The sequence below is a fragment of the Otolemur garnettii genome, unplaced genomic scaffold, assembly GCF_000181295.1.
Source record: "Otolemur garnettii isolate 467f Iridium unplaced genomic scaffold, OtoGar3 scaffold00010, whole genome shotgun sequence".
Classification (NCBI taxonomy): Eukaryota; Metazoa; Chordata; class Mammalia; order Primates; family Galagidae; genus Otolemur; species Otolemur garnettii.
Genome location: NW_003852405.1, coordinates 38,313,538 through 38,335,661, shown reverse-complemented (window position 1 = coordinate 38,335,661; position 22,124 = coordinate 38,313,538). Strand labels below are relative to the sequence as shown.

The following is a 22,124-nucleotide window of genomic DNA, read 5'->3' as shown; positions in this document are numbered from 1 at the left end:
CAGAAAGAGTTAGAGAATAAGCTTTGAATAAAAACTCAGTCCACGTTTTCTTACCAAAGACCAGGGAATCTTGTTAGGCTTGCAAGGTGCGTATTTCTTCACTGAGTTGCTCTGCTGCTTCAACACCGAGTAACGTTTGGCAGAGCTGTAGGTGAAAGTGGGGCGGACTGTCTGGACCCAGCATCTTATTAAACACTCACAATTGTTCTCCTCCCAGCAAAGAGGGATTCTCCTGCCATTTGTCAAAAAGGCGCACTTAATTTGGGAGATTTAGGAGGGAAGAAATGATGGGCTAGGAGGGTGAGTCAGCAGAGGGGCTCTTAAGAGGTGGGGGCGGCCCACCCTTCCCAGGCTATTTGTCCCTTTTTTCTCTCTGGGAGTAGAAGTAGGAAGAACTGTAATTCAGTTTCAATTATTATGTGACTTTCTCTTTTAGCTTTACTTGAATTGAACATGTTCTTTGGGGGAGGAGAGAGGAAGGCAGTGTGTAGAGGATGAAATGATGGACTGTGCAAGGGGAGATTTGATTAAATTATGTCATAGCATTTAGAACATCCAGGTTGGCAGAAAGTCAGACACAGGTTCCTTTTTCCTTGCTGGAAAATTCAGGCTTATACAATAACATGGCAATGTTCTATACTTAAAGTATGAGGGAGCAATTAATATGTAGCCTTGAGGAAGGCTCTGGAGACTTTATCTGTGAATTGCTAGGTGACTGCTCTGCTGGTACAGCCCCAGTTTCATGTGAATTAAGGGTTGGGGTTTAGGTTTTTCTTTGAGTACTTACAACAGTCCAGTTAATAGATTCTTGATATCCTTTTTCTAAAATATGTAGTTTAAAAAATATATGAAACACTGGAGTGTATTTTAAAGACACTGCCTAGAATATATGTTTGAAGTACATTTACAGAAGTATAGTATAGATATAGAAAGGGCACAACCTTCAGTGTACAGTTTGATGAATTCTCAAGCGAGTGCAGCCAATAACCAGCACCCAGATCAAGAAACAGGACATCCCAGCATCCCAGAAGCCTCTCTGTGCCTGTTCCATTAATTTTTTCCACAAAGGCAAACACTATCCTGGTTTCTAATAGGGTAGATTAGTTCTGCCTGTTTTTGAACTTGTTGTAAAAGGAAGTATATATTTTGTTTTCTGGAGCCTGGCTGCTTTCTCCCAATATTGTGTTTGTGAGAGTCGTCATGTTCATGCATGTTGCAGCTTACCATCCTCATCGCTGAATAGTCCATGATATGCACATATACCACAGTTTAATTTTCTGCTGCTGGTAGGCATTTGGGTGTGTTCCAGGTCAGGGCTATTGTGAATAGCGCTGCTGTAAACATGCTCACACTGTGCTTGTCATCTCCCTGTGAACATACAATCACACTTCTACTAAGTGGATACCAAGGGTGGAACTTGCTAGGTCATAAGATGTGCATGTAACTAACTTTAGAAGATTCTGCCAGTTTCAAAGTGTGTGTATGAAAGAGGGAAAGGCCAATTTTGTCTTTAAATGAGTACTCGGTTACCATGAGCATGAGAAGAGACATTGTTTCCTATTAATTTCAGAAGCAAATTTAACTAATAAAGAAGAGTTTCTATTTAAAATAACTTTTTAGAATGCTGTGTATTTTAATGATCTTTTTACTGTGTAATAAAGCTTACCTTTACTTTCAATATTTGATGAAAACTTAAAAACAAGGAGGCATAATGGGCAAGGGTGGGTGATATCTTTGGCTTCACTTCCAAGGATTTTGCAAACCAAAGAAGGTTACTCCTGACTCCTTTCCAGTTGTGTTCAAGTTGAGAAGTCCAATTTCTGGAATTCCTTTGGCCCTCCATGGAGCTGGGATGAGGACAGGTGGCCACCTGGAATGGGATGCAGACTGCCCACACTCTGCCACCTGTGCCCTCACCCTGTTAACTGTGGGTAAAACATCCCAAGGACTGAAGGAACAGAGCTGCTGTGATCACTCATCATTTTCATGTTTTAGGAAGATTTTTCCTTTCCATTTCCATTTTTCCAGTCATCTAATAACCAAGAAAAGCTTTTACCCCAAGTTCTCAAAAATGACAGCTATGTCTATCATTTTGAATTTCTGGCTATCACATTAAAAACAAAACCCCTCAAAACCCTGTATTCTATTTCTTTCGTGATTTCACATAGCTATAGAAAGTAATAAAACAGAAAACCTTTGTCTGGGACTCCTGGTATTTGTTTGTTTGTTTGTTTGTTTTAGTTTGGTTTTCAGAGAAAGGGTTTTACTTTGTCCCCTGGGCTGGAGTGCAGTGTCATGGATCACAGCTGACTACAACCTTGAACTCCTGAGTTCAAGTGATTCTACCACATCACGCTCCCTCCAAGTAGCTGGAAATACAGGCACACACCACCACAGCCAGCTAAGTTGTTGTTTTTTTTTTTTTGCAGTTTTTGGCAGGGGCCTGGTTTGAACCCACCACCTCCAGCATATGGGGCCGGCACCCTACTCCTTTGAGCCACAGGCGCCACCCAGTTTTTTGATTTTTTTTGTGGAGATGGAGTCTCACCATATTGCCCAGTCTGGTCTTGAATTCCTGGCCTCAAGCAATCCTCTCACTTTAGCCTTCCAAAGTGTAAGGATTACATGCATGAGCCACCACACCCAGCCTATCTGGGACTCTTTAATTATCCCTGACGTGATATCTTGCTTAAAACAGAATGGATAGAACAAAACCAAACCTTCATATTTTCCGGCATGCCAGTATTTGGATTCTTAGACTACCTTGACCAGAATATGGTAGTGTGAATAAAGGTGCTAAGAATAAATTTGTTTAGTAGTTTTACTAAAAACCAGGCCAGTTTTTAACTCAAGACCTAGATTTAGGCCTCAGCACTAAAGTTTTTTATCTGTGATATATGTCCTACCTTTTGAGCTGTGATTTTTTTAATCGGTAAAATGTGGTTTCAAATCACCGCCTTGCCTACCATGTATGGTTGTTGTGAGGATTGAATGCAGTGATTCATGTGAAATCATAAATTATAAAGGTATTAAGCCTAGCTGGGCTTAGCAGGCCCTGTATTTTAAGAAAGACAATTACTGTCTGTTTACCTGTGTGTGGTGGAAATTTGTTCTGTGCCTTGAGATCTTGTCACACACTGAGCCTGAACTTTTAACCTGGTGCCAGATGTGGCTGACGGGTTAAATTAGGAGTTACTTGTCCTGGTCCTACTGACCTCTTACTAAAGTTCTCACAGTTCCTCCACACCTCTTATTCCTACCTCCTGGGGAAGAAGGGAGACAAAAATTGTCTCCTTTGGTGGTAGCCCCAAACTCTGATGGGACAGATCATCTTTCACTTCTGGGGTATAGAGTTGTATCAAATAGGTAAGTTGCAGAATCACCACTGCTCACATCTCAAACTTATTTCTTACTTTTAAACTTTTCTTTTGCCCATTCACCTTTATTAGGTTAGAGACTATAAATATACTCACAAGCCACAAAAAGATCTACATAAAAATCTTAGTAATTCTTGCTGTAAAGGTAATAAATGAGTAAAATAGGGAATAAAATAGCTTCTTAGACCCTTCCTGGTTCATATTCTTTATTTATTCGCCTTTCTTTTAACAAAAAGGAGAAGGAAGCATCTATTTCGGCCCTTGGTGGTTGTTGACTTGAGTGGGTGGAGCTGGACTAGTGTGTTCCTCCTTCATTGGTCACCTCTTGAGAAATGACTTCCGAGATGGAACACTGCTACCAGTCAGAATAAGAAATTAGCTATATTCATCAAGATCTGAAGCCATTACATGAGTTGTGTTGATTTTTAATAAAAATGCACTCTTGGTGCTGAACTCTTTTGAAAATCAATTGTATAAAATACAGAATATGTTCTCAGAGCATGAAGTGGTGGTAATGGCATTGACCAGCTTCTAAAGCAGTGGTTTTCAACCTTCCTAATGCTGCGGCCCTTTAATATAGTTCCTATGGGTTGCGACTCACAGGTTAAAGCATCAAGTGTAATGAACTAAGTTGTTTCCCAGAGAATCAGGAGCTCAGAGTTGTAGATATGAAAGTCTATAGGTTCATAATCCTTTTTCCAAAATGAGATGGCTTCAGAATTCCGAGTCCCAATTCCCCTTGATCATGTGTAAAACACTGCCACAAGATCTGGGGGGCAGAACCTCCTAATCAAATATGTTATGTGAGATCTTGGTCAGAAAGAAGGAAGGGCACCACGTTCAGGAAGGACTGTCAGTTCACACTGCATCTCAGTTCAGGTTAGCATTACCAGCAAACAAGTTTAGGTCATATCTTATTTTGCTAACAAATGTGGTATGCAAAGCTTTTGATTTCAGAAGCTTTTGAATTTTGGAATTACACATAGGGATTATTGATCTGCATTATGTTGTGGTGTTAGCTGCTGGTGCTGTGTGCAAAGCAACTGAGTAGCAAGTTCTTGTGAGACAGTTGAGTTAGGAATATCAGATCTGGAGCCACACTGCTGGGGCTCAAGGCCCAGCCTTGCCTGGTGATTTGGGCTGAGCTACTAAACTTCCCAGGGTCTTGGCAGGGTGTGGTGGCTCATGCCTGTAATCCCAGCACTTGGGAAACGGAGGCTACTAGAAATATGCAGAGAAAACCTTCCTATCATTTTTAGGAAAGAAAGTGACAGTGAGCATCTGTTGAGTGTGCAAGTGGCCCTCTGGAGAGTGATGGGGGAGGTGCCTTGACGGCTTATAATTACAATTCTCCAGACTATAATTCCAGCCCAGTCTTTCCCAAGGTACTTTGCCCCCTACCCCTGCCACCTCCAGCAACCTACCCTTCTTCATCTGCACTTTGTATGGGTACACAGTGTTGGACTAACTTGGCCCTAGTCTTCCCATCACAACCATGCAGGTGTGTTAGGCCATCTGGGAAGCTGTCCCAGATGCTGACAAACCCTTGCAGAAGGGTAGAAAGGAAAAAGGAAATTTTGGCTGACATCTCCATGTCTGACTCCTAACTTATCTGAATAGTTCAGTGGTATCTTGAAAGCTTTAAAGATAAACGATGAGGCTGCTGCTTCTTTTGTGTGTCTCTGACAGATACGTAGCATGGATGCTCATTTTTTAGTTTGTGATATGTTAATCTCTTATGATTGCTTAGTAATGAAACCCTTTGGTGAAGTCATAAGTCTGCAGAGACATTTTAAATACAGGCAGTGTATGGAGGGGTGAGTGCAAACACGGCAGGAGACGGCAGAAGGATATGTGTACCTCATGCCGCCGTGTGGCCTGATGTCTTGGCACAGTTGTCATTTCTGGCATGTAAGAACTGGATCTTCTTTGAAGGACATAACATATTTGGCAAGCCCTGTTATGTCACGCCCCCAAGGGGGTGCTTGGGCGATGACAGTGACAGCCAATACCGGTAGGTACTGGCCAGACATGGATGGGAGAGAGTATGGCCAGAATCCTTTTTAAAGAGTTCTGTTGCATCAGATTTTAGTGTCTGTAAACAATTACAGCATTCAGGGAGTACAGGATTTAAATGAGAAACACAGCTTTGTCAGATTACACCAATTGGATAAAATGGCATGGGCTCCGGAAATCTATAATTAAATGTATTTTTGAAAATGAAAAATATAGCGTAACATCTGGTTTACTTCACTGCAGAAGAGCCTGCCTATTGCTTATATAAGCATGGTTTAGTTTGGCTGGTATTTGGGTTTCTTTCTGTAAGATGACTGCATTTTAATTAAATTTTTTCTCCTTGGTTCTATTTGTATTGTGAACAACAACTTATTCACACACACTTTCCCATAGAAAGTTATGCTCTCATGTAGGAAACATAACATCTGTTCATTTTCTTTTCGTTACAGCGGATTTTCAACTCCTTTGTTTACACTGAGAAAATCTCCAACGGGGAGAGCGAAGTGCAACAGGTAAGAGGCTGCTGAGTGCTCACCATCTGTCTGTGTCTAGCTGCTGGACATGGCTTCATGGCTTTTCCCAGGCTGTCTCCACACAAGGGTGTTTGTGTGTGATTTCATGTACATCTTACAAGTGGTGGGGATAGCCTCACACTTCACGTTCTTAGAAGCAATTGGAATGGTGGTTATGTGGATGGCTTTTTGCTATTCATGCTATGCATTAGAAATATCTAATTCCTTTTTGTTTTAAAAATTTCTGAACTACTATATTCTAAAAATACTGGAAATTATTTCATTTGATGTAGAAAATCAGTGCCCAGACTTTAGACTAAGGACAAACCCTATGCCAAATTCTGATTTTCTTTCTTATTCTGCAGTCTCATGAGCAATTTGGCATTTTTGAGCTGCAATTTCTCAACCTTAAATAAAGGGGAACATAATATCTGCTCTATGGGGTTGTGATAATTAAATGAAATGATGTCTGATTAACTGAGAATAAAATGAAATTGTCTATGTGGAAATTATCTGTGTTCTGGCATAGAAGCAGCTCATCAAATATTAGATTCTTTTGTTCTTCTTTTTCTTTCCTCATATTCTTTCTTTCCTTCTTTCCTTCTTTCCTCTCATCTTCTTTCAATGCTCTGTGGTATCATGAAGTTGTGAGGCCAGATTCTATTTACTTTATTTATAACTGGCTTCAAATGGACAGCCTCCAAATGAAGTGGTGCTGGTGAGCATGGCCATAAATAATTGATCTGTGCTTGAAAGGAAGGGTCAGGAAAGAGAGTCAGCTTTATTTTCAGCTAATCTACCAACTTCATTGTACTCTGTGACCATCAGCTAGTAATTTGAAGCTAGGTTTGAAACTTAAGTAAAAAGCAGAACTAAGGTGACAGCAGAGCTCAAGCAGAGAGCTTCCACAGAACCAACAGGCAGCCGTACTGACTTGCATAACAGCACTCTGAGATCTGCTTCGGTTCTTGGTATTGAGGGAGAGCAACTTGGCTCGATCTAAACTTCAAAAGTTTTATACAAGAAGAAAAGATTTGTTATAATGAAGTTATTTATAGAATAGTTATTAATTTATAATAAATTACTTGATTTAATCTTGAAACTCAGCATTTCCTATTTATAGACACTGGCATTTTTTTATTGGCTTCTGCAGGTTAAATTTCTGCAGATGTAAATAGATTATTGGTTTCTGCAGGATGTAAATAGTTACGTCTATATGCTTTTTCTTAGCTTTAGATATTTTTAAAAGCTAATGGCTCAAAATTGTAGTGAATATGATGGGGTTTGCTGTACCAAGTGTTCTCTTCATAATTCCTGTCTAATTTTTATTCCAGCAAGCTAGAAAGTCAAAATTATGAAATTTGAATGAGGTTTTATGGAAGAAGATTTCTAAACAAAGTGTGTTTAGGGAATCTCTTTGGGAGGCCAAAGGCTATTTGATAACATTTTAAAAAACGTGATCCAGAGATGTCAGTTTCACTGCTTTCCTTGAAGTAACACGTACAAGTTCTTGCTTTGGTTGTTTCCAAACGTGAAAGCTGTTTTCTTTTCTTGCACTGATGTCATTATTTTATTTATCTAACTATGAACAAGTCTGGAAGCCTTTAATAATAATTTGTTGACATCATAGCAGCTGAACGGCACTCACAGAATACTGGTGCTGGGCAGTTTCTGCACACACTGCCCTGGTCTTTGCTGAGGGAGGGGTGTCCTGGTATAGATGAGGGAGACTTGTTACCTGCAGTTTATGACTTGAGGCAGGAGGGCTAGTTTTTGAAATGTTTAATACAAAGTTACATAATCTGTCTTTTTATTTATTGTAAATTTATTTAAATTTATTTTAGAATTTTATTTACTTAATTTGAAAAATGCATGTATCCATCTGAAACATGAGTCTCTGTTGAACTCCACCGTCACCTGCACAGTTCAGGTGCAGTAGGATTACCACATAGTCTGCTCTGTGTCAAAAAGTTCATTCTTAAATTTAAACAGAATACTTTTAACTTCTCTCCCATCCATCCCTCTGTTTACCTGTGCAAGAACCCTGAACAAATAGGGTTTATGTCTCTTTTCCATCTAGTACATGGAGATGCTTGTGTCATTGCCATAATTATTCAGCCTAAATTTTAGTGTTCAGGTCCCAATTTCTTCTATGCCATTATTTCCAAATCTTTTCAGTACTCTGGTCACTAGAACAACAATACTAAAAGCAAATATTTACATATTTACTCCATATTTACTATTATTTCATCATCATGGTACCCATGTGTGTTGAACTGAATAATGGATTTCGCATTCTATAGTGAGCACCCAGAGATCCTTCATATTTCTCACTCTCTCATTTTTATTTTTTTTTTGAGACAGTCTCATTTTGTTGACCTCGTAGAGTGCTATGGCATCATAGCTCACAGCAACCTCAAACTCTTGGGCTCAAGCAGTTCCCTTGCCTCAGCCTCCCAAGTAGCTGGGATTACAAACATCTGCCACAACACCTGGCTGTTTTTAGAGACAGGCCTGGCTGTGTGGCTCAGGTTGGTCTCACACCTGTGAGCTCAGGCAATCCACCCTCCTCGGCCTCCCAGAGTGCTAGGATTACAGGTGTGAGCCACCATGCCTGGCCTGCCCTCATACTTTTCAACTTTAATAATTACTGCCCAGACACTCTGGACCCTGAGGTCGGTGGCAGTGTTATTACTGACAATATTCAGAAAGGCCAAGTATCCTAGCTAGTTTGCTGAATACCCCAGCTAGTAGTTGATTTAGTTATCCTCAAATTAATTTTTATTTCAGCTATTTTTGTTTTTTATGTAAATTTTAAGCATATGTTTACACTCACATGTCTTGCTAGTTTTATTCAGTATCATGTTGCTTAGAAGTGCCATGTGAATATCTGCATGTAGGGTTCATCTATTTTCAGTTATTATAGCTGATGTCTGGGGTGCTTCCAGTGTTTTGATTTTTGTTCGTGTCTCCACATACCCTATATTGTCAGATGGAATACTCTTTTTGATTGCAGGAACTTCATTGTCCCTGTGCCTTGTGTGTCTCCACACATATTTCCAAGTGTCCTAAGTGGTGGGGGGCATACCCTGTCTCCAGGCAAAAGTGCTGGGGTCAGAATGCCCCACAAGGCAGGGTGATGCCAGGAAGCTCCACAGTGGCCCCTCCCCACACAGTGTATGAGAAATATGCTGACCTCTCCTCAGTGCTCAGTTTACTAGATTTTAATCCTTTGCCAATTTGGGGGAACTGAAGTTGTATCTAATGAGTTCATTTGTTTTATTCTGATTACTAATGAGGTTGAAAGGCTTTGCATGTTCATACAAAAAAAAAGTTATTGTTCTATTAAATATCTGTAAATGTTCTTTGTTCCTTTCTTAAAAAGTTTAATTTAGAAGTTTTTGTTGTTGTTGTTGTTGTTTGTTCTTCTGTTTTTTGAGACAGAGTCTCACTTTGTCACCCTGGGTAAAGTGCCATGGAGTCATAGCTTACAGCAACCTAAACTCGTAGCTCAAGCGATCCTCTTGCCTCAGTTTTGATTTTTTTTTTTTCCATTTTCCAAAACTACCCAGGGACACTGTTTTCTCAGCACTTTAAGAATTAAGTCCGCACACACAAACACATTATATGAAGTTGAACCTGAATCAAGAAAAATAATTTTTTGAGCAAGTGCTTCAGAAAGTAGCAAAATATGGTCTGTAAAATACAATGTTTCTGTAGAGATGGGGTCTCACTCTTGCTCAGTCAGGCTAGTCTCAAATTCATGAGCTCAAGCAATCCACCCGTCGTGGCCTCCCAGAGTTCTGGGGTTACAGATGTGAGCCACTGCACCCAGCCTTAGTTCAGAAGTTTCAGAATGCTGTGTATGCACTACACCAGTGCTGTCCAGAGAACTTTGTGGGTGAAGATGTTCCATATCTGTGGTGCCTAAAAGATCAGCCATTACTCATGTGTGATACGAGGACCTGAAATGTGTCCAGAGCTACTGATAATTAAATTTTAAGTTTTATTTAGTTTTAATTAAATAACAACACATGGCTGGTAGTGCTGTATTAGACAGGCTGGTCTGTGCTTTGTGGATTTGTTCTCCTGGTTTTTGATTTGTCTTCTCATCTCTTCCTACCTTTTAAAGAATTTTTTAAATTTTAATTTTAATTAAGTCAGCTTTTAAAATCAATCTTTTCCTTCTTGATTTTTTTTCCCTAACGTTATAAAGGTTTCCTCCTGTGTTGTCTTCAGAAATTTTGCCTCTCTTAAGACTTTCATCCACCTGGAATTGATTTTTGCTGCTAGATGTGAAGGAGGTATCCAATTTCTTTCCCCCTGTACGTACTCCCAGTGTTTTATCGCTAGGTATTGAACAGTCTATCTGTTTGTCATTTGTTTTCAATCATTGATTGAATTTCCATGTATGTGTGAGTTTAATTTGGTCTCACTTGGCTCTTTAATCATTGCTATGCCAACACCATGTTATCTGAGTGGTGAGTCTCATAGCACGTTTGGGCATCTAGCGGGTAGCACTGCCCTTTCCATCTTAACTAAGCCCCAAGTTATTTCCAGTCCCTGGTGCTGTGTGCTGACATTCACATGGAACCCCCAGATCCTCAGATTCTGCCGATACTCAGGAGAGAGGAGGGCTGGCACAGGCTCCTTCCCAACCTCCTGCCTCACGTCATTGAAGAACTCCGTGCTCCTAACAGTGATTTTTATTTTTTTAACCCCTATTTATGCCATTAGCCTCTTACCAATTATAAGAACAATTATAACTGCTTATAGGATTTATTTGATAAGCCAGAAACAGGTTAGTTATTCACAGCAGATGATTGATCTTTGTGCTATTAACTTTAGCTCATAATCTTCAGGTGGAAGGGGCTATTTCTTTATGGTTGGGTTTTGCATGTTTGTGCTATCTGGAATTCTGACATAAGTTGTTTGTCATTTCTCCTCTGGATCAATGAAAATAAGACCCCATGGTGTCTCCCCTCCTCCCTCACTTGGACCTGACTTGCACACACTATATAACTTGGCAGAACACCTAATGTGTTGTTAATATCCTCTGGTTAGGAGAGCAAAGTAATTAACACTAAGAAAAACATTTAGTGATTCTTGACTCTCACCACAAAATTCTCTGTGGTATATATTTTTCCTTCCTCATTTCTTTTAAATTAACCTTCAGAGTATGGGTCTAGATTCCCTAACAATGTATTTTAAATCTTTAATTAGTTCACTATATGTAGTTTTGCTGCCAAAGAAACTATGGCAGCAGCCTCGGAAAAATTAAATCCCCATGCACACAGTCTGGGTGGAGCACTGCCCAGGGACACTGTTTTCTGAGCACTTTAAGAATTAAGTCTGCACACATAAACTCATTATATGAAGTTGAAACTGAATCAAGAAAAATAATTTTTTGAGCAAGTACTTCAGAAAGTAGCAAAATATGGTCTGTAAAATACAAGGCAATGAAAAAAACAAAGGGGGAGAGCTGCTGGGTGCTTGACAGGGTCAGCGATGGGATCACAGCTGCCCGAGACTTATTTCAGAGCAAACGCTCTAGTAATTATTAATAATTTACTCTATGAAGTGGCAAGTATATTTTCAGAATTTTCAGAAACCACTGAATTGCAGGCAGTGTTGGTTCTAGGGGACTCAGAATTCTTCCGAAATGGGCCAATGAGGTGGGAGGATGGTATGCAGGAGATGGGCCTGCGTGCTGGACGAGGGCGTTCCTCTGGATTTCCTGCTGTCCCTTCTACCTTGTTGGTTTTTACCTCTCCTGGTTCATATTCGCCACATGTAAATGTGTTCACCTGTCTCAGATAAAACCCCTCTTAAGCCATCTTTCCTCTCCAACTACTGACTGCCCATTTCTTTCTCCCTCTTTGAAGCACAGCCCATTGAAAGAGGCATCTGTTCTCATTAGGCCAAGTCCTGCCGTTTTCTCTTAAGCTGACTCCAGTAAAGCTTCTGGCTCTACCAAGGTCACCAGTGACTGCCGCTTTGGTGATTTGGGGGTTGGGGTCCTCATTTCCTTGCAATTGAATAGTGGACCCTTTCTGTCTTCCTTGATATCCCTGGTCTTGGGTCTTCCAGACACCGCGCCTGCCTTCTTGCCTTTTGTGGCACATTCCTGCCCAGGCCTTTGCACAGGTGGGTCCCATCTCAGGTCTTCTGCAGTGTCAGCTCCTCAGTGCGGTGATCACTGTGTGTAAAGCTACAGCCCACCTGCTCTCTGTACTCCTGATGGTCTTCTTTTCTACATTTTACTTTTTCCGTATCACTTGTCACTTTTTGGTTTTAGAGTACTGACTTTATAAAACTAGTTTGGACATAATCCTTCCTTCTTTACTTTCTGAAAGAAAATAAGACTGGTATCATTTCATCCTTGAATATTTGATGGAATTCACCAGGGTACTGTCTAGACTCAGCATTTTCTGTATGAGCAGGGTTTTTGAGCATCCAATTTTTCAAGTAGATATAGGCAGGGGTTTTTCTTTCTTTCTTTTTCTTTTTTTTTTTTTTAGATTTGTGGTTTCATCTTGCATCAGTTTTGGCAAGCTGATTCATTCATTCATTTATTTATTTTTGCAGTTTTTGGCCAGGTCTGGGTTTGAAACAGCCACCTCCGGTTTATGTGGCCGGCACCCTATTCCTTTCAGCCACAGGTGCTGCCCTAAGCTGATTTTCTTTTTAAAAAGAAATTTGTCCTTTTGGTCAGTGCCTGTGGCTCAAAGGGGTAGGGTACTTGCCCCATATACCAGAGGCGGCAGGTTCAAAAACTGGCCCCAGCCAAAAACTGCAAAAATAAGAAAAGAAATTTGACCTTTTCATCTAAGTTGTCAAATTTGTTGGAATAAAGATATTTATAATATTTTTATTATCTGTTTAATATCTATAGGCCAGAATAAGAATAATAAAGCAAAACCACTAAGACTGAACAAGGCTAGTTCTTTGAAAAGAGCAGATAGCTGTGTAGCTAGACAGAATCAGAGAGAGAACAGCTGGGCAGGTGTGGTAGTGATAACTTATCACTCAAGAAATGAATTTGCTTCCTTTATTTTCTCTTGTTTGTTTTCTATTTTACAAATTCACATTCTTTATTATTTCCTTCCATGTACTTTAAGTTAACTTTGCTCTTTTTTCTAGATTTGTAAGTTGGAATATTAGATCATTGATTTTTATCTTTTTTTTAATATAGAAGCATTTAATGCTATAAAATTTTCTGTAGGCACTGCTTTAGTTCTGTATCACAAAATTACATGAGATATATTTTCATTATCATTTCATTTTAAACATTTTCTAATTTTCTCTGTGATTTCCTCTTTGACCCATGGATTACTTTGAAGTGTGTTGTTCAATTTCTAAAGCATTCAAGGTCTTTATTATCTTATTGTTATTTATTAATTTCTAACTCCATTGCAGTCAGAAAACATACATTGTGTAATTTCATTCCTTTTCAGTTTAGAGAGTTGGGTTTTACAGCTCAACATATGATCTGTGCTTAGAGTGCCAAATGAACTTGAAAAGGTGTGTGTCCTGCAGTTGGAGGTGTTCTTTGGAGGTGTGGTTGAGAGTATTCAGATCACTTATGTGTAGGCTGATTTTTATTTTGTTTACTCCTATAATTTTCTAAAAGCAATGTTAAAATCTTCAATGATAATGGTGAAATTACATACAAGTATTTTTTTCCTTTAATTGTGTCCATTTTTGCCTGGTAAGTTTTAGGGTTTCATATTAATGACACAGACATTTAAGATTACCATGTCTTTCTAATGACTTGTGAATTATGACATTATGGAATGTTGTTCTTTATCTCTGTTAATAATATTCCTTCCCTGGCTGAGAGTGATGGCTCATACCTGTAATCCCAGCACTCTGGGAGGCCAGGGCCAGTGAATCCTCTGAGATCAGGAGTTCCAGACCAGCCCCAGCAAGAATGAGACCCCCATCTCTACTAAAAATAGAAAAACTAGCTGAGTATTGTGGCGGGTGCCTATAGTCCCAGCTACTCAGGAGGCTGAGGCAGGAGGATCTGTTGAGGCCAGGAGTTTGCGGTTGCTGTGAGCCATGATGATAAATGCCGCACTCTAACCTGGGCACAGAGTAAAACTCTGTCTCAAAAACAAAAAACAAAACAAAAAAAACTCCTTCTCTGAGTCTATTATCCTGGATGCTGATGTAGCAACTGGGCCCTCTTATACTTTTTCACAGTGTTTACTTTCAAAGTCTGTGTTGAAAATTTGTCTTAACATATAGTTTGAGACTTGCTTTTCAAAAGCTATTCAGAAATTTCCTGCCTTTTAATTGGGAGTATTTGGTGGGTTATTTGGTCAATTAACATTCAGTCTGATTGTTGATGTTGAGTTTGGATCAGATGTTTTATTATCTGTTTTGTATTTTTCTTCATTCTTATTTTCTTAGTCACTATTCCCCACCCTCTTTTGAATTTTTAAGTATTTTTTGAATTTAATGTTAATCTATTTCAGCTTTTTTAGCTACTTTTTTTTTGTATATTTTAAGTATATGCTTTAGGAATTAAAATATGCATCCTTAACTTATTACAGACTACTTAAAATTCACATTCTAGCTCTTCACATAAACCAGTGGTTCTCAACCTTCCTAATACCGTGGCCCTTTAATACAGTTCCTGCCGGTCATGAACCACAGGTTGAGAATCGCTCACATAAAATCTAGAACCCTTGCAACCTAATAGGTCCATTTTCCCAACACTATCCTTTCTGCAGCTAGAGTTACCATATCTATTAGATCTACATATATTAAAAACTGCACAGCTCAATGTTATAGCTCTTACTTTAAAATGCTATATTTGAAGAAATTAAAAGAAAAAATATTGAATTTTATATCTCCTCACATACTTACTATTTCTAGAACTCTTCATTTCTTTCTAAAGATCCCAACTAATATGGAGTCTAAAAAAGTTCATATAAATTTTTTGGTAGTGTGGACATCCTGGTGACAGATTCTCTTAGTAATCATTTTTATATACTCAGGAAATATCTTTATTTTGCCTTTTCTCTTAAAAGATTTCTTTTTTAAGAGGAAAAAATAGAAATCTGGATGGACAAATTTTTCTCTTTTAACCCTTAAAAAATGTTCCACTGACTGTTGGACTCCATAGTTTGTTGTGGCTTATGAGGATGTTTTGTTTTGTTACCCAGGCTAGAGTGCAATCATTATACCCCACTGCAGCCTGGAACTCCCAGGCTTAAGCCATCCTCCTGCCTCACTTCCCAAGTAACTGGGACTGTCAGCACCTGTCACCACACCCAACTGATTTATAAATTTCTTTTTTAGAGCTGGAATCCACAATATTGTCAAGGCTAGTCTTGAACTCCTATCTCAAGCCATCCTCCAACCTTTTATCCTCTCAAGTAGCTGTGGTTACAGGCATGAGCCACTGTGCCCAGTAGACTTCACAGTTTCTGATGTCAAGGCAATGAAAGTTGTTATCCTGTATGCGTGGGGGTATGTGTGTTTGTTTTTAGATTCTGGTTACTCCTAAAATTTTTCTCTGTTTCTTGGTTTTTAGCAATTTGACTATGACTATGTCTGCCTTAGATGTAGCAGTCTTCATATTCATCCTGCTTGGTGTTTGTTGGGCTTTCTGAAATTGTAAATTTATGTCTTTCAATCACGTTTGGAGACTTGAGACTGATTTCTTCAGATATTTTTTCTATCTTATTTTTGGTCCCCTTCTGGGACTCCAGGTAAGTGCAGGTATGCTGGAGCCTTAACTTTCTATACAGGTGTGTTGGAGCCCTGACTTTCTGTACAGGTATGCTGGAGCCTTGACCTGCTGCTGCAGGTCTCTGGACAGCCCCTTCTCCATCATCCTTCTCTTTACTTTCTCCTCCCTGACCTTTAAATTAGGTAGAGACAGTTTACTCTTCTTATCTCCATTCTATTGTTAACTTATCCAGAAATGTTTTCACATTTTTAGATATTTTCATATTTCTTAGCTGTGGGATTTTCCTTCGTTTTCTTTGTAATGGATTCTGTTTCTCTCCTGAGATTTCTCTGTCTTTTCATTCACTACAAGCAGACTTTTCTTTGCATTCTTGAGCATGGTCATATTAGCTGCTTTATAATTCTATCTACTGATATGACATCTAAAAATTGTTTGAAGTTCATGTCTGTTGACTGTCTTTTCTCTTGAGAATTAGTTATACTTTCCATTTTCTAAGTACTATGTGTCAAAAAACTTAAGATGTATCTTCATGTGAAAAACTCTGAATTCTGTTATATTCCTGTGAGAAGTGCTTTTCTTGTTGTTTGTTGTACTTGGCAGTTAACTTGAGTGGACTCAGATTGCTAATTTGTCTCTTGGATAGCACCTCAAATTTCATCTAAGTTTATCCTTAGTTGGATTTTGCCCTGCACACATACAGTTCAGGGATCTAAAAATTTTTCTGATATTTAATGTTTCGAAACACTCTAGCATTTAAAATATATCCTGGTAGAAAGATTTTATGAATTGTTCTTTAATAATGAGGATTGTACCTAAAAGGTTTAAAATTTTATGTTTCATTTTACCAGATATCATCCACGGGAACACTGTAAAGTGTTTTATAAGAAAATGAGACTTAGCAAGTGTTAATCTCCAAATTCGTCTTTTACTTAACTATAAACTAAAGGCCCCATTCATGAAGAATTCAGACAAGGTTAAAGCAATGAGCTATGTCCACCTGGGTACAAGGTCCAGATGTAGACCATGCATGAAACTATCCCTTTTTTTTGCAGTTTTTGGCCAGGGCTGGGTTTAAACCCACCACCTCCAGTATATGAGGCCGGTACCCTACTCCTTTGAGCCACAGGTGCCACCCCACAAAATTATCTTTTTATTCATAGGGTAAGAAAGGTGCTCTGTAGCAGAACATGGCAGTTGGCACCTATTTTTTTTTAAAAAAATAGCTCTGGGAGGAGGCAAGATGGCCGACTGGAGCCAGCTTTACACAGAGGCTCCTGTCCAGAAGGAGAATTAAAGGACAGAAGTTTAGCAAGCAAGCTGATGGTTTAGAGCTAAGCCAAGAGAGAAGATTGAAGAGGGCACATCACCTCTGCTGAGGTGAGCTGTGACCCCAAGGAAACAAACAATAGCTACAAAACCCATCACCAAGTGGATGGGAGTCCCCTCCCCCATGAGAATGGCTCGCAGTATACTTTCTACAAACAAGCAAGCAAAGTGTAGAACTCCTCCTATTTTATCCCACAGGAGAAACCCTCTAAAACCAGAACTCCTTCCCCAGAGAAGGCCCACTAGTGTGCCATGGCACTCTCCTGCCAGGCATAAAACTGAACATATACGCTACCCGCAGTTCTGAACTACCAGCACTCCCCTCCACTCTCACCCTGTGGACTGGAAGCCTGTCACCCATGGAGTCCAGATTCTTGGGCATTTTCTTGAGAGGTGTGGACAGAGCGTGGGCTGTTACAAGTCTGTGCTGAATCTGCGGCATGGGTGTGGGAGAAGGAGAGATGGTGCCCCAAGGTGCAGCACAGGAGAGGCAGTGGTGGGAACAATATGGTTCACACCCCTGGTGATGGTTTGGAGAAATACTTCTCACCTCTCTTAGCAAGCAGAGGGAGCTCGGCCTCTGCTCCCATGGCAGCCACGAGCATCAGATCTGGGACTGAAATGCAGGCCCCATGAGCAAAGGGTATGCCTGAGGTGGTACCTGCCTGGGCGGGGCACAGTGGGGATGGAGAATAGAATCCATGAGTGCGCAGAGGCAGCATACTCTTAGGACAGGGCTGAGTCAGAATTACTGTTTTTGTGAGCCCAAGATGCAACCATCCCCCAGGGAAGCATAGCTGGGACAAAAGCAGATGTGGCAGCAGCAGCAGCAGCCCAGGGAAGAGCAGGAACTGAGAGCTGATTGTGAGCTCTAACGACACCTACCACAACACAGAGTGCAGAGGAAACTGAGATGCCAGCTCCATGAGAATTGGCACAGCAGTAGTGGCACAGGGCAGGGCTGGGTCGCAGTTTCTGTGAATTCAAACAGCATCTGGCCCATAGGGGAATACAGCCAGGACAGAAACACAAATTCTGGGAGAATATAAGTGGCAGCCACGTCAATCGGGGGTAGGGCTGAAACTGAGTGAAACTCCTCAGCCTCCATTAAGCATCCTAGGTAGTCAGGCTTTGGCTGCCCCTGCTGGCTGGTGGCAGAATACGGCAGCCTGGCCAAGGAGACATAGATCTCCCAGTGACTCAGGCAGGCACAAACCCCTGGTATATCTGCTCATTGGAGGAACTGGATCATAGCCCTGTGGGGTTACTAGTGACTGGGCGTGACAGAGGTGCAAGGTGGGGAAGGAGACATCAACCTTCCCAGACTAATTCATTTGGTAGGTGGGCCCTTCTGACTCCATGGAGCACCAAAATGAGTCATACTTGAGCTGCTAGCAGACCTTGCTGTTTAGTTGCTGGAGACCTTTTGAACTCTCCCACTTGAGACTGGGTGCTGACTGGGACAATTGATTTGAACCTCTTGAACTGGACCAATCACCCGAGGACCATCCAAGGTGGTACCCTGGTTATGTTGTTGTGGGAAGATTTGATTTTCCTTTTCCAGTTGTTGCCTGTAGGGGTGGGGTGTCTTAGTTGCTTGTATTTCTCCACAGCCAGAGTTACTGATTCACTAGGATTGGACAGAGACTAGTTGAAACAAGACAGAGCCACTTAGCCCCACCACAATAAGCAAGTCACCAGTATCTCAGGCCATAGTACTGTACAGGTCCTTTGCAAAGCTGTAGGGGAAAACCTGGAGTCACTAGTCCAGCTCTTGGGCAAAGGGCTGGTTAATCACTACTCCAAGAGCCCCCAATCCAATTTCACCTTATCTGCTCATCTAGCCAAACAGTAAAAAATAATCATTGAGCGGAATCAGTGGAAAAACTCTGGCAACATGAATAATCAGAGTAGATCACCTCCCTCAAGGAATGACAAGATGGACATACCAGAAGATACCTTTCATAAACAAATGGCTGAGATGTCAGAAACTGAATTCAGAATTTGGATTGCAAGTAAGATTAACAGAATGGAGGCAAAAATGGAATTAGAAATTTAAGGAGCATTTCAAAAGATGTCTTAAGAATTTAATGAATTCAAAGACAAAATTACTAAAGATTTTCACACATTGAGACAAGTACTTGCAGCCCTCAAAGATCTGAAAAATACAGTAGAATCCTTCAGTAACAGAATGGAGCAGGCAGAAGAAAGGATTTCTGACATTGAAGACAAAGCTTTTGAACACTCCCATATGCTCAAAGAGGAAGAGAAGTGGAGAGCAAAAATGGATCATTCTCTCAGAGAGCTCTGCGATAATTGGAAGAAAACTAATATTCACCTTATAGGAATTTCTGAAGGCAACGAGGTTGCTTTAAAAGGCCCAGATGCCCTACTTCTTGAGATGATCAAGGAGAACTTACCAAACATGGCAAGAGATTCTGAAATTCAGCTAGCAGACAGTTTCAGATCCCAGGCACGACTCAACCCAAATAAAGCATCTCTAAGACACATTATAATGAACTTTGCCAAAGTTAATATGAAAGGGAAAATTCTGCAAGCAGCCAGACATAAGAAAACCATAACCTACAAGGGGAAGAATATTAGAATGACTACAGATCTCTCTGCTAGAACCTTTCAAGCTAGAAGAGGGTGGTTATCGAATTTTAAGCTCCTAAAACAAAATAATTTTCAACCTAGGATCCTGTATCCAGCTAAACTGAGTTTCATTTATGATGGAGAAATTAAATACTTTAATGACATTCACATGTTGAAGAAATTCACCATAACTAAACCAGCTCTCCAGGATATTTTCAGACCTATCCTCTATCATGACCAGCAAAATCCTCTACCACCAAAGTAAATCTACAATGGCGAAAGGGTTACAAATGTCCACTGGACTTTACAAAATTCTATACCCAAAATCCTACCAGGCTTATCCATATTCTCAATTAATGTGAATGGCTTAAATTGTCATCTAAAGAGGCACAGATTGTTTAACTGGATACAAAAACTCAGGCCAGATATCTGTTGCATACAAGAATCTCATCTTACCTTAAAAGATAAATATAGACTCAGGGTGAAAGAATGGTCATCTGTAATTCAGGCAAATGGCAATAAGAAAAAAAAGCAGGTGTTACAATTTTATTCACAGATACAATAGGCTTTAACCCAATAAAAGTAAGGAAAGATAAGGATGGTCACTTCATATTTGTTAAGGGTAACACTCAACATGATGAAATTTCAGTGCACCCAACCAAAAGGCACCTCAATTTATAAGCAAGACTCTAACAGACATGAGCAACTTGATTACCTCCAGCACCATAACAGAGATTTTAACACTCCTTTGGCGGTGTTGGATAGATCCTCCAATAAAAAACAAAGCAAAGAAATTTTAGACTTAAACTTAACCATTCAACAATTGGATTTAACAGACATCTATAGAATATTCCATCCTAAAAAACAGAATACACATTCTTCTCATCAGCCCATGGAACATCGTCCAAAATTAATCACATGTTAGGTCACAAGTCTAACCTCAGCAAATTTAAAAGAATAGAAATTATTCCTTGCATCTTCTCGGACCATCATGGAATAAAAATTGAACTCAATAACAACAGGAATCTGCATACTCATATAACAACATGGAAACTAAACTACCTTATGCTGAGTGACAGCTGAGTCATAGATGAGATTAAGATGGAAATTACCAAATTTTTAGAAAAAAATCGTAATGAAGACACAAATTATCAGAACCTCTGGGATACTGCAAAGGCAGTCCTAAGAGGGAAGTTTTTAGCATTGCAAGCCTTCCTCAAGAGAACGGAAAGAGAGGACATTAACAACTTAATGGGACATCTCAAGCAACTGGAAAAGGAAGAACATTCCAATCCTAAGCCAGCACAAGAAAAGAAATAACCAAAATTAGAGCAGAATTAAATGAAATTGGAAACAAAAGGACTATGCAACAGATCAATAAATCAAAAACTTGGGTTTTTGAAAAGATCAATAAAATGATAAACCTTTGGCTAACCTAACCAGGAAAAAAAGAGTAAAATCTCTAATTTCATTAATCAGATATGACAAAGATGAAATAACAACAGACTCCTCAGAAATTTAAAAAAAAAATCCTTAATGAATATTACAAGGAACTCTGTTCTCAGAAATACGAAAATCTGAAGGAAATAGACCAATACTAGCATGGCACTTTCCTAGACTTAGCCAAAATGAAGTGGAAATGTGGAAAAGGCCTATATCAAGCTCTGAAATAGCATCAGGTATCCAAAATCTCCAAAAAGAAAAGTCTGGGACCAGATGGCTTCACATCAGAATTCTATCAAACCTTTAAAGAGGAACTAGTACCTATATTACTTAACCTTTTCCAAAATATAGAAAAAGAAGGAATACTACCCAATACATTCTATGAAGCAAACATCATCTTGATCCCCAAACCAGGAAAAGACCCAACAAGAAAATTATAGACCAATATCACTAATGAATATTGATGCAAAAATGTTCAATAAGATCCTGGCAAACAGAATCCAGCAACATATCAAATTAAACACCATGACCACATGGGTTTTATCCCAGGGTCTCAAGGCTGGTTCAATATGTAAATCTATAAATATAATTCATCACATAACCAAAATAAAAAACAAAGACTATATGATTCTCTCAATTGATGCAGAAGAAGCTTTTGATAATATCCAGCATCCTTTCATGATCAGAACAATTAAGAAAATTGGTCTAGGAGGGACATTTCTTAAACTGATAGAGGCCATCGACAGCAGTCCCACAGCCAATATTGTCTTGAATGGAGTTAAACTGAAATCATTTCCACTCAGATCAGGAACCAGGCAAGGTTGCCCATTGTCTCCACTGCTTTCTAACATTGTAATGGAAGTCATAACCATCGCAATCAAGCAAGAAAAGGCAATCCAGGTTATCCATATAGGGTCAGAGGAGATCAAACATTCACTCTTCATAGATGATATGATTGTATATCTGGAAAACTCCAGGGATTCAACTACAAAACTATTAGAAGTGATCAAGGAGTACAGCAGCATCTCAGGTTACAAAATCAATACTCACAAAACTGTAGCCTTTATGACCAACAATAGTCAAGCTGAGAAAACAGTCAAGGACTCTATTCCTTTTACAGTAGTGCCAAAGAAGATGAAATATTTGGGA

General features: G+C 39.6%; 1 protein-coding gene across 2 annotated transcripts in view; it reads left to right on the top strand.

Moving 5' to 3' along the window:
• CACHD1 (cache domain containing 1) overlaps positions 1-22,124 on the top strand; it is a 219,910-nt gene that overhangs the window by 77,295 nt on the left and 120,491 nt on the right. For both annotated transcript variants that reach the window (XM_003784248.3, XM_012801646.1), the window contains one exon: positions 5,843-5,905. In XM_003784248.3, the coding sequence (XP_003784296.1) occupies positions 5,843-5,905 (63 nt within the window). Of the gene's footprint in view, positions 1-5,842; positions 5,906-22,124 lie in introns of those variants that run through there.